Here is a 12,029-nt window from a genome sequence, read left to right as displayed (position 1 = left end):
TATTTCGTTGTTAGCCTAGTAGTAGAGTCCTCTAGAAAACTTTACCTATACGCTAGAATGCATTCATGTTAATCTCTCTTGAAAACCATAAATATCAAGCCATTTATTTTAATATTTGCTTCGTCGGCTATTATCTGTTATGTGGTATTCAAACATTTTGAGCGTGGAGCCCTTTTTTTTCCACCAGAATTTCAATCATCTTTTTTTCCCCCTGAGGATTTCTTGCAATCCCACGCCAAATCTAATGCCTTAAAATCTGTAAATTTAGATTTTTACGTGAACAAATAACCTTCAATTCATTGCATTTATATCTCTTATCAAAATGAAAAGAAACCAATAAATACATAAAATTGTATCTTTCAAATTGTCTTTCTCAAAAACGGTTGTACAGTGCCTTCAGAAAATATTCATACCCCTTGAATTATTACACATTTTGTTATAGCCTGAAATCAAAATACATTAAATATTTTTTTTCTCACCCATCTACGCACAAAAAGTCAAAGCATTTTTCTTTTAACTTTTGCAAATTGATTGAAAATTAAATATGGAAATATCACATTTACATAAGTATTCACACCACTATTCAATATTTTGCAGAAGAACCTTTGGCAGCTCTGAGTATTTCTGGGTAAGTCTCTAAGAGCTTTCCACACCTGGATTGTGCAACATTTGCCCATTCTTCAAGCTCTATAAAATTGGTTATTGACCATTGCTAGACAACCATTTTCAGGTCACACCATAGATTTTCAAGTAGGCCACTCGTGAACATTCACCGTCTTCTTGTTAAGCGACTCGTGTAGATTTGGCCTTGTGTTTTAGGTTATCGTCCTGTTAAAAGGTTAATTAATCTCCCAGTGTCTGGTGGAAAGTAGACGGAACCAGGTTTTCCTCTAGGATTTTTCTCTGTGCTTAGCTCCATTCTTTTGTTTTTATCCTGAAAAACTCCCCAGTCCTTAACAATTACAAGCATACCCATAACATGATGCAGCCACCACTTTGCTTGGAAATATGGAGAGTAGTACTCAGTAATGTGTTGTATTGTATTTTCCCCAAAAATAACAATGTGTTTATGACAAAAAGTTAATTGTTTTGCAACAGGATCCATGTTGTAGACCAGTGACCAGTGACAAAAATCTACATTTCATGAAATTCAAATGAATTTCATGCTGTAATAAAAACAAAATGTGTTATTCTAAAAATTACATAAAACATGTTTATCATCAATCTTCACAGAATACCCCATAATGACAAAGTGAAACAGGTTTTTAGACATTTTTGCAAATGTATTAAACAGAAATACCTTATTTACATAAGTATTCAAACCCTTTGCTATGATAATCTGTTTCCATTGATCATCCTTGAGATGTTTCTACAACTGTGGTAAATTAAATTGATTGGGCATAATTTGGAAAGGCACACACCTGTAATACGGTCCCACAGTTGACAGTGAATGTCAGAGCAAAAACCAATCCATGAAGTCAAAGGAATTGTCCATAGAGCTCCGAGACAGGATCGTGTCGAGGGGAAGGGTACCAAAAAATGTCTGCATGTCATGGGTGTCGTCGGATGAAGGATGAGAACAAGGCGCAGCGTACTTTGAGTTCCACATAATTTATTAACAAAGTGAATCTTTAGAAAAGACAAAAGAATACAACAACTGAACAGCTTCGTTGTGCAAAACTACCTGCACACAAACAAAGACAAGATCCCACACAGAAGGAGGGAAAGGGCTGCCTAAGTATGATCCCCAATCAGAGACAACGATAGACAGCTGCCTCTGATTGGGAACCACACGCGGCCAGAAACAAATAAATAAAAAACATAGAATGCCCAAATCACACCCTGACCTAACCCAAATAGAGACATAAAAAGGCTATTTAAGGACGTGACACTGCAGCATTGAAGGTCCACAAGAATATAGTAGCCTTCGTCATTCTTAAATGGAAAATGTTTGGAACCACCAAGACTCTTCCTAGAGCTGGCCGCCCAACCAAACTGAGCAATTGGTGGAGAAGGGCCTTGGTCAAGGAGGTGACCGAGAACCTGATAGTCACTGTGACAGAGCTCCAGAGTTCCTCTGTGGAGATAGGAGCACCTTACCAGAAGGACAACCATCTCTGCAGCACTCCACCAATCAGGCTTTTATTGTAGAGTAGCCAGACGGAAGCCACTCCTCAGTAAAAGGGACATGACAGCCCGCTTGGAGTCAGTCAAAAGCACCTAAAGGACTCTCAGACCATGAGAAACAAGATTTTCTGGTCTGAGGAAACAAAGATTGAACTCTTTGGTCTGAATGCCAAAAGTCACGTCTGGAGGAAAGTGACTGGGTGACTAGTCAAGATCGAGGAAAAGATGAAATGAGCAAAGTACAGAAAGATCCTTGATGAAAACCTGCTTTAGAGCGCTCAGGACCTCAGACTGGGGAGAAAGTTCACCTTCCAACAGGACAACGACCCTAAGCACACAGCCAAGACAATGCAGGAGTGGCTTCGGACAAGTCTCAATGTCCCAGCCAGAGTCCGGACTTGAACCCCATCGAACATCTCTGGAGAGACCTGAAAATAGCTGTGCATCGACACTCCCCATACAACCTGACAGAGATTGAGAGGATCTGCAGAGCGGAATGGGAGAAACTCCCCAAATACAGGTGTGCCAAGCTTGTAGTGTCATACCCAAGAAGACTCAAGGCTGTAATTGCTGCCAAAGGTGCTTCAACAAAGTACTGAGTAAAGGGTCTGAAGACTTACGTAAATGTGATATTTCAGTTGTACATTTTTCATAAATTTAAATTTTTTGCTTTGTCGTTATGGGGTATTGTATGTAGATTGATGAGAGAAAAAAATAATTTAATATATTTTAGAATAAGGCTGTAATGTAACAAATTGTGGAAAAAGCCAAGGGATTTGAAGGGAGTTGAAGTCGGAAGTTTACATACACCTTAGCCAAATACATTTAAGCTCCGTTTTTCCTGACATTTAATCGTAGTAAAAAATTCCCTGTCTTAGGTCAGTTAGGATCACCACTTTATTTTAAGAATGTGAAATGTCAGAACAATAGTAGAGAGTATGATTTATTTCAGCTTTTATTTATTTCATCACGTTCCCAGGGGGTCAGAAGTTTACATACACTCAATTAGTATTTGGTAGTATTGCCTTTAAATTGTTTAACTTGGGTCAAACGTTTCGGGTAGCCTTCCACAAGCTTCCCATAATAAGTTGGGTGAATTTTGTCCCATTCCTCCTGACAAAGCTGGTGTAACTGTGTCAGGTCTGTAGGCCTCCTTGCTCGCACACACTTTGTCAGTTCTGCCCACAAATTTTCTATGGGATTGCGGTCAGGGCTTTGTGATGGCCACTCCAATACCTTGACCTTGTTGTCCTTAAGCCATTTTGCCACAACTTTGGAAGTATGCTTGGGGTCATTGTCCATTTGGAAGACCATTTGCGACCAAGCTTTAACTTGAGGTCTTGAGATGTTGCTTCAATATATCCACATCATTTTCCTACCTCATGCTGCCATCTGCAGCAAAGCACCCCCACAACATGATGCTGCCACTCCGTGCTTTCATCTCTAGGAGACAGAACACATCTCCTTCCTGAGCGGTATGACGTCTGCGTGATCCCATGGTGTTTATACTTGTGTACTATTGTTTGTTCAGATGAACGTGGTACCTTCAGGCGTTTAGAAATTGCTCTCAAGGATGAACCAGACTTGTGGAGGTCTACAATTGTTTTTCTTAGGTTATTTCTTTGGATTATCCCATGATGTCAAGCAAAGAGGTACTGAGTTTGAAGGTAGGCCTTGAAATACATCCACAGGTACACCTCCAATTGACTCAAATTATGTAAATTAGCCTATCAAAAACTTCTATTGCCATGACATCATTTTCTGGAATCTAACTATTTTGTATTAAAAAAAAATCTGCATCTCAAGTTCATTGCTCCCTCAGTGTCTATGATCCAAATCTAAACACAATACTTCCCATAAGACATGTGGTCATCTGGTCTATTGGCTGTTTATATCCATAATGTTCACCCTCCTTCTCATGATTATGGACACCACACTGTCTACTTTAGTGTCCGTTTACTGTTTCTCTTTGCCTTGGACATTTCTCTGAATAACCTGATGCACCCATTACTCCGTATGCTTGGATATTTTTAAGTCTTTATTGCAAGAGTAAATATTTGTGAGGGATTTTATATTCTTTCTGTGTGTGTGTGCATGTAGTGGACACTGATCTTTTTTAAGCAGGAGCGAATGCTTTGGCGTGAAACCACCAGGAGAGAGAAGAGATTCGGATTTCTTAATTTCTAGCTTTTTTTGTACTTTTTGAATTATGTGTGTATTGTTATCGTATTGCTAGATATTACTGCACTGTTAGAACTAGAAGCACAAGTATTTCGCTGCACCTGCGATAACGTCTGCAAATATGTGTACACGACCAGTACACTTTGATGGTTTTTGATTCTTCTGGGAACAGCAGTTGCAGTTTGTCACCCTCCTCACTCATTCTTCATGGAAGGCTGTTGTCACTCCATTTCATGCATCTCTCTCTATCGTTCCTTGACGCATCTCTTATTGAATATCCCCCCCCCCCCCCCCCCCCCCCCAATTAGTTCCAGAGATGTTTTGAGTGTGCAGGGGGGATTGAAATAAACATGACTCAATCTACATCATAAATAGTTGGCACTGTTGAGTATCCCTTGGTTGTAGTGGCACTTAAACTATCTCATTCTCCCACCCCCGTCGTTCCATTGCCTCAGTTTATGTATTGTTCTCTGCTCCAAGAACCTTCCTTTCCATCCATCCAGCCCTCCCTCCCCCACCACAGACCCATAATGCCCCATTGCAGGGATGTGTGTCTATCGTGATGGACTGTTCTGGAATACTGGCAGAAACAGAGGTCTACACCCTTGGACTCCAGCCAGGTATTTGGGTTACTCATACTGTACTCCTACAGTCCAGCAGCCCTTAAACACAGACACCATCCGCCCCCCAAGCGGACTCGCTCTGCAAGTCACCACATTCCTGCGCTCTCTGACTCTCAGAGGAGGCTGGTGGGAGGAACTATAGGAGGACGGCTCAATATAATGGCTTGAATGGAATAAATGGAATGGTGTCCAACATGTGGTTTCCATATGTTTGATGTGTTTGAGACTGTTCCATTTATTCCATTCCAGCCATTACAATGAGCTCCTCCCACTTGCCTCCACTGCTGCCTCACATGCAGATGTAGTATCTTAATTTGAGCCAGTTTGCATCAACAGGAAAATAATCCTGCGGCAACAGGAAATTTGAATTTTTAATTACACACTTTAAAAGCCTTTTTAAACCTTAAATACACTACAAATTAGCCTTTCCTGTAGTGCAGGAACATTCTCAGCAACAAAAGAGGTGTCAAATTAAGCTCTTACATCTGTACAACATTCAGCAGACACTGACTTGGGAGTCCAAGGCAAGCTAATGAGCAGCTGTTCCATAGCATTGTTGATAAGAGGGCACATCATAACATTATAATTACAGAACCATAACAACATTTCAAGCAGACCCCTGGCTCTAGCTAGCTTATATAAATCAATCAGTAAGTCATGAATCCATGTTAAAATGAGAGACCATCTGTCTATGACTACGGGATGTGAATATATAGACATATGTCAATGCCCCTCCTCTGGGCTCCCCTGTGCTTTGATCATGGTTCTCCTGCTCTGTCCCCCTGAATGAGGCTGTTTTTATGGTCTGTATGAAACGGCATTCCCTCTACAGGCCCCAGCCGAGCGATGTGGGTTAAAGGGCCATCATGGAAAACACTCCCCCAGCTCTCTCTGGAGTGTTGTGCCCTATCTCGTTGCATTGTGGGGCAGAAAAAGCCGCTCTAACTGGGAGTCTGTCTGTATGTGGAGCTCTAGGGGGCTGCAGATACTGGGTGTAGCTTTACATTCTTCCGACTTTGGGAATGTTGCTTAGATAAAGCTGTTCTAATTGTCAATGATATTCATGAATATCAAAAATGTCATGATTTTGATAAAGAACCATTGATCTAAATACATCAGTCAAGGTACATTCTTAGAAAAAAAGTGCTATCTAGAGCCTAAAAAGGTTATTTGGCTGTCCCCATAGGAGAACCCTTTGAATAACCCTTTTTGGTTCCAGGTAGAATCTTTTCCACAGAGGGTTCTACATGGAATCCAAAATGGTTCTATCTAGAACGGGTGGGGACAGTGGAAGAACCCTTTTGAAACCATTTTTTCGAAGAGTGTAGTGGTCACTGGTCAGATGGCCGTACTGGTATGTAAAGAGAAGTGACCTTGGTTGTAAAGGTGCAGTTCTTTATACCTTTGAATAAATCCGTTGCACAAACATTTGTCCAGCCATTGTGGGAAGTTAGTCTCTGTTGCTCTCTTTTAGCTATCTCTTTCCTTTGTGCCCCCCCCCCTCTATGTTTCATTGAGGCAAATGTTAACATTGAGACAGCATCTGGTTCTAATTAAACAGTCCCCTCCCCCTTGCGCTGTCTCCCCCATCATGACTCCTTCTAGTTCCTTCTACCCTCTTAGCATCTCTCTCTCTCTCTTTCTCTCTCTCTCTCTCTCTCTCTTCCTGTGGCTCCCTCCCCACGTCCTCCATCTCTCCCCACTCTTTGCTCCCGTCTTTTTCTTCAGGTTTGCCCTCTTACTGTGTCTGCTTTCGGCATCATGAAGTGTGAGGATTGTATCTGGGGTCTTTCTGTTCTCCTGGCTCTCTGTTTAGGATGGGCACAGGGCCAGAGCCAACCAGGGACTAACTACACCAGGTAGGGAATATGGGTGTATGAGGTTGTTGGTGTGTGTGTAATGTCTGTTTGCAAGAGGCTTTACAGTGATGGCTCCATTTAGGCAATATCTACAAGGATGTACTTTACATTATTCATATGGTTCACAATACACCATAGCCGTTTCTAGAGAGTGCACAGAGTACTTTTGTTAGTGTGCCATGTTCAGATTTCACGCAGTGTGCATGGAACTCTCTATCTGAGCTTCCTGCATGTGTATATTTGCTTGGGTGTATGGCAGTGTTGTTGTGGTTGTGACTGACTGGTCCATGATGTTGATGTGGTTGAGCTCCCCCAGATGTTAATGCTTTGGGGTCTGTCTGTATGTGCCTGTGTGGGGTTGGATCAGGACTGCCCTGACTGGACACCTAGGCTCTCATCAGCTGGCCTCTCTCTCTGCTGGGGTTCTGCATGTCTGAGCTCCGATAATGTGAACTTTCTCAATGAGCTCCAGATTCGGTCTATATTGGCTAGAACCCTGGAAAAGTGATTTGGTCCTCAGATTGGAATAATGGTAATTGACTGATTTTCTTAACAAGAGGCCAATGAGAACAACGTTTGTTTCGTTTCTTGTTGAGAATGTCTTTATTTAGCTTTTTTGACACTCCATAAAAGGGATGACATGTTTTGCTTCAGCCCAGTTGACAAGACCCAGCTGTTAGAAGTGCACCCAGCAGCTCTGTCTTCTGTACAGACAGTCTCCAATGTGTCTGTCCCCATGACTTTCTGTGAAGCCTCTGGCATAAAATAACATATTTATCCATGAAAGTATTCTGGCAATAGGCTAGCTTTGGGATTTTTCCGTTGTATAAAGCAAGCTTTGTGTTATTTTGAAAAAGGAGTTTGAATTACATATTAGAAACTGGGTCAAGCAGAAGGGAGAAATTAAAGCACACATTTAAGGGGAGGTCTCCTTGAGGAAGCTCCAGTCAAGGACACCATAACCCCCACTAACTTAGTCCCCTTCCTGTCAACCCCCATCCCCCCAGTCAAGGACACCATAACCCCCACTATCTTTGTCCAGTCCCCATCCTGTCTATACCCCCCCCCCCCCACCCACCCACCCACACACACACACTCCCAACTCTCATGAAACCAGTGTGCCAAGGGGAAGCATTATCATTGGGGTGCCTCAGGGATTTAGAGATTTTCTGTTGAGGAAGTGAGTCACAATACTTGTACGTCAGGATGTGTGTGTGTGTATGACTGTCTGTGTGTGTGTGTGTGTGTGTGTGTGTGTGTGGTATTATATACAGCATATGATAAATGCTGGCTAATGCTTACCACAACACTGGGTTCCCACCCTGCTCTCTCTCAGGCCTGTGTTTCACTGTGGAGGAGACATGGCTGCAGACTCAGGCTTTGTGGGCAGTGAAGGATTTCCAAGCTACTACAAACCCAACAGCAAATGTACTTGGCGTATTACAGTGAGTCACTAACCCTGCACTACATATCACTCCTCTATTACTCTGAAGGTTGCCTACAGACTGACTTAAAGCCTTTTCTGCCCTCTCTCTGAACTCCAGGTCCCAGAAGGCAATGTGGTCATGCTCTCCTTCCGCATCTTCGACATGGAGGCCGACGCCATGTGTCGTTATGATTACCTGGATGTGTACAACGGCCACTCCAACATGGTGCAGAAACTGGGGAGGTTCTGTGGAACGTTCAGGCCGGGTACTCTCATCTCCACCACCAACACCATGATGCTGGAGATGGTGTCTGACTCTGAGACTGGAGGGAGGGGCTTCCTTGCTTACTTCAATGGAGGAAAACCACATGTGGATGGTGAGCTTTACAGTATAACTTGGGCTCTTTTCTAAGGAACAACACATTTCTAATTTTCCATGTCCATTAGCTCACTGTAACAAAGGATAATACCAATGTCAAATCCTGTATTCACTTGATTATTTATTGATCTGTTTATGAATCAATTCAGATCACCAATTCTGTGGAGGCAAGATGACAAAAGCCCAGGGTGAAGTAAAAACACCTAACTGGCCTGAGAAGAATTACCCAGCTGGCATCAGCTGCTCCTGGCTCATCACAGTAGAGCCTGACCAGGTCATTCCTTATCCACGATGCTCAGATTTTCATGCTCCTTATTCTGCATGAACTTCTGCAAATTATGCTGTCATTGTGTTGCACAAACCACAGAACCGAATGCATAAATATATGGGAGATTCAAGCGACGTTCATAGTGAGTAACGTATTTGTCATTCTGTTTTTTTCTGCCTGTGGGTTAGGTGATTGAGGTAAAGTTTGATAAGTTTGATGTGGAGTCAGACAGTTACTGCCGCTTTGACTATGTGGCCTTCTTCAACGGTGGAGAGAAAGATGACTCTCGACGCATTGGAAAATACTGTGGAGACGTCAGCCCCCAGTGAGTGGTGCAAGAATGTACTCTGTTTGTGTGTTTGTCTGACTTCCTGTGTTTACGCTTATATTTATCTGTGGTCTAAGTCTGGGATGATATACAGATGTTGGATCTTAATTTGATCACCCTGTCGCAGGAGAGCTTTCCTTCAATGCAGTGAATTTGAGGTTTAAAAAGGCTCCTGAAGTTTATAATTTACCCTTTGAAATTTCAGACTTGATTTGAACTTAATTAAGAAAAATGTATCAATCCCTACAAAAAATGTTTATTAATTTGAATCCACATAATAATTCACCTTTCCTGTTATTGCAGAATTATTTTCCTGCTGTAGAAACTGGCTAAAATTAAGATCCTACACCAGTATGTCTGTTTGTTTTTGTCACTTCCTTTAGCTGCGAGCATACATCTCACTGTACTCCACTCTGATCCAATCCTCCCTCTGTATCACTCTCCGCCCACAGAACCATTGTGACCAATGGGAACGTGCTCCTTGTGCAGTTTGTGTCGGACCTCAGCGTGACATCCGATGGCTTCATGGCCAGTTACACCAGCGTCCCCCGTGGATCCAGAACCCCCACAGTAGACAACACAGGATCAGGACCTCGTATAGAGTCAGTCCCCAGGAGGCCTGCAGTCAAACCCATCCTACCTGAGAGAACAGTCATCACAACTACCACCACCAAGCCACCCACTACAGACAGATACCAGGCCCCCTCAACCTCACAGCCCAAGGAGCCCACTGTCAAACCCAAACCAGTCAAACCAGTCAGGACCCGCCCACCAAATAAGCCAGGCTCAGACAGGACCAGAGTAACTAGACCAGACGGAAAGAGGCCAGGTAAGAGAAGCTGAAGCACTGGTTTAGCAAGAGCTGAGTTTATATAGACATAAGTCTGTGTGTTTGTGTGACCTATGTGTGTTAACAATGTTTATATTTTCTAGTTCCCCTGAACCCACTGTGTGCAAAGGCATGTAAGAGGGATGGAAACATCAAGAGCAGTTTCTGTGCCAGCGAATTTGGTGAGTTCCACTAGACGGCAGCTTCATTGCCAAATAAAACATATATTTTGTTTGATTATTGGATCGCGAGAGTTAGAAGAGAGAGAGAATGCTGAAAGGGCAGTGGGTGAGATTTGAACCCATGCTGGCAGCAGTACATGGAACATGTGCTCCAGCAGGAGTAGCTTAGACCCCTAGACCACTCCAGACCGCTGGATAGAAGAAAGAAAATCAAGCTTAACAATCTGTACACAGCAATTCTGAGTTCACAGCAAGTTCCCTGCATTTCTTAGGCAATTAAACACAGCAGTCACACCATATACAGTACATTAACACAGCTACACCAGAGCACATCTAATCTATCTATCTCTCTCTTTCAGTGATCACGGGTAAGGTGACAGCGCTGACCCCTGGTCCTCAGGGCAGTGTCTATATCGGTGTGTCTCTCATCAAGGCCTACAAGGCTGGCCGGCTGACTATCACCCAGGCTGGAGAGAACATGTCTGTCAAACTGGTGTCAGCCTGCAAGAAGTGTCCTGTCATCCGCAGAGGTACCCTATTTTTCTTCCCAGTCAATCTGACTAGCATGTACAATGTTTTGCACGCACAAATGCAGACATACTGCTGACTTTCAATTCTGTTGTGTCATCATAGACAGTATTGCCGGAATGCCTAGTACATTTATTTCTAATCTCTTTCTCAGGAATGCCCTACATCTTGATGGGCCATGTGGATGAGGATGGGCGTGGCACAATGGCTCCTGGGGCTTTCACTGCCCTATACAAGGCCCCATATCACAAACTGCTGACCAATATCAACAACCAACCATGCTAACCTCATACCCCAGTCCACCAATCAGGGGCCAAGAAATCCAGACTCATGCATGGATACCTTGACAACCAAGGTTATGGTGCCAAAAAATGTATCTTTATCCCCGAGAAGTCCTTACCGAAACGAAATGGTCTTGTTTTTTCACTTAATGTTTGATGACACTAATTTAATTTCTGAAAACTCCTTTCATGGGTGTCACTGCTTCAGATTAAATGACAAGCATCACACAGCAACAGTTTTACCCACCTCATAATAGGGCTATATATGGTATTATTTTTGTAGTTTTATACACATGCAAATGTCAGGCCTTAAATGTGTAATTTATGTTTCTAAATAAAGGATTTATAACACATGGTGTTGGTTGTAAATATTTATTACGTTGACTTTCTATTATTTACAGCAACACAATGATGGTATGCCACCTAGTGGTCAGATTTACAATAGCGTAGACCTTCCAATGACACAAAACAGGTGCCACCACCCTCTCAAAGCATTAGTATACACAGTTGCTTAATACAATTCACAGTCATTTAGGACTAGATTCAATCAGATCAAGTGTTAACTGAAAATAGACACCTGCAAAGATGCTGTAAAGAGGTCAATGGAACGCAGACAGTAGGGGACAGAAGAAGGACCCGGAATTGGCGCACATTAGACAGATCTGATCAAACAAAGTGGATATTCGTATAGATTGAAATATACTTATAAACAATAGTCTATTCTAGGCTAATATTGCTGGGGGGTAATAAAGAGATTCAGGATCGTTCTCCCACGCGTTTCCATAGCAATTCTATTGTTTTGGTCAAGTTCCAAGACCTCTTTACCGCATCTAGAACGGTGGTTTTGGCTGTGTTTTTGGTGGAACGGCATTGGAGCCTTCAAATCGGTGAGCAGATAATGTAATAATGTAGAATGGCGCCGGAGGAGTTGGCTGCCGTTTTACGGGCTCCTAACCAATTGTGTGTGTTTTTTTCACGTTATTTGTAACTTATTCTGTACGTAATGTTTCTGCCAACC

The 12,029-nt window shown here is 42.6% G+C and overlaps 1 protein-coding gene across 1 annotated transcript; it reads left to right on the top strand.

Annotated features, from left to right (window-relative positions):
* The first annotated feature begins 6,547 nt into the window (after positions 1-6,547).
* On the top strand, positions 6,548-11,364 carry LOC110509929 (procollagen C-endopeptidase enhancer 2). The gene is made up of 9 exons (XM_036967966.1): positions 6,548-6,790; positions 8,127-8,235; positions 8,335-8,593; positions 8,745-8,869; positions 9,052-9,188; positions 9,644-10,020; positions 10,125-10,202; positions 10,562-10,732; positions 10,885-11,364. The coding sequence occupies exons 1-9, from the start codon at positions 6,693-6,695 to the stop codon at positions 11,013-11,015; spliced, it is 1,485 nt and encodes a 494-aa protein (XP_036823861.1). The 5' UTR covers positions 6,548-6,692; the 3' UTR covers positions 11,016-11,364.
* Positions 11,365-12,029: the final 665 nt, after the last annotated feature.

This window comes from Oncorhynchus mykiss, chromosome Y, assembly GCF_013265735.2.
Source record: "Oncorhynchus mykiss isolate Arlee chromosome Y, USDA_OmykA_1.1, whole genome shotgun sequence".
Classification (NCBI taxonomy): domain Eukaryota; kingdom Metazoa; phylum Chordata; class Actinopteri; order Salmoniformes; family Salmonidae; genus Oncorhynchus; species Oncorhynchus mykiss.
Note: the sequence above shows the minus strand (reverse complement) of the source record. Positions and strands in the feature narration are given on the sequence as shown.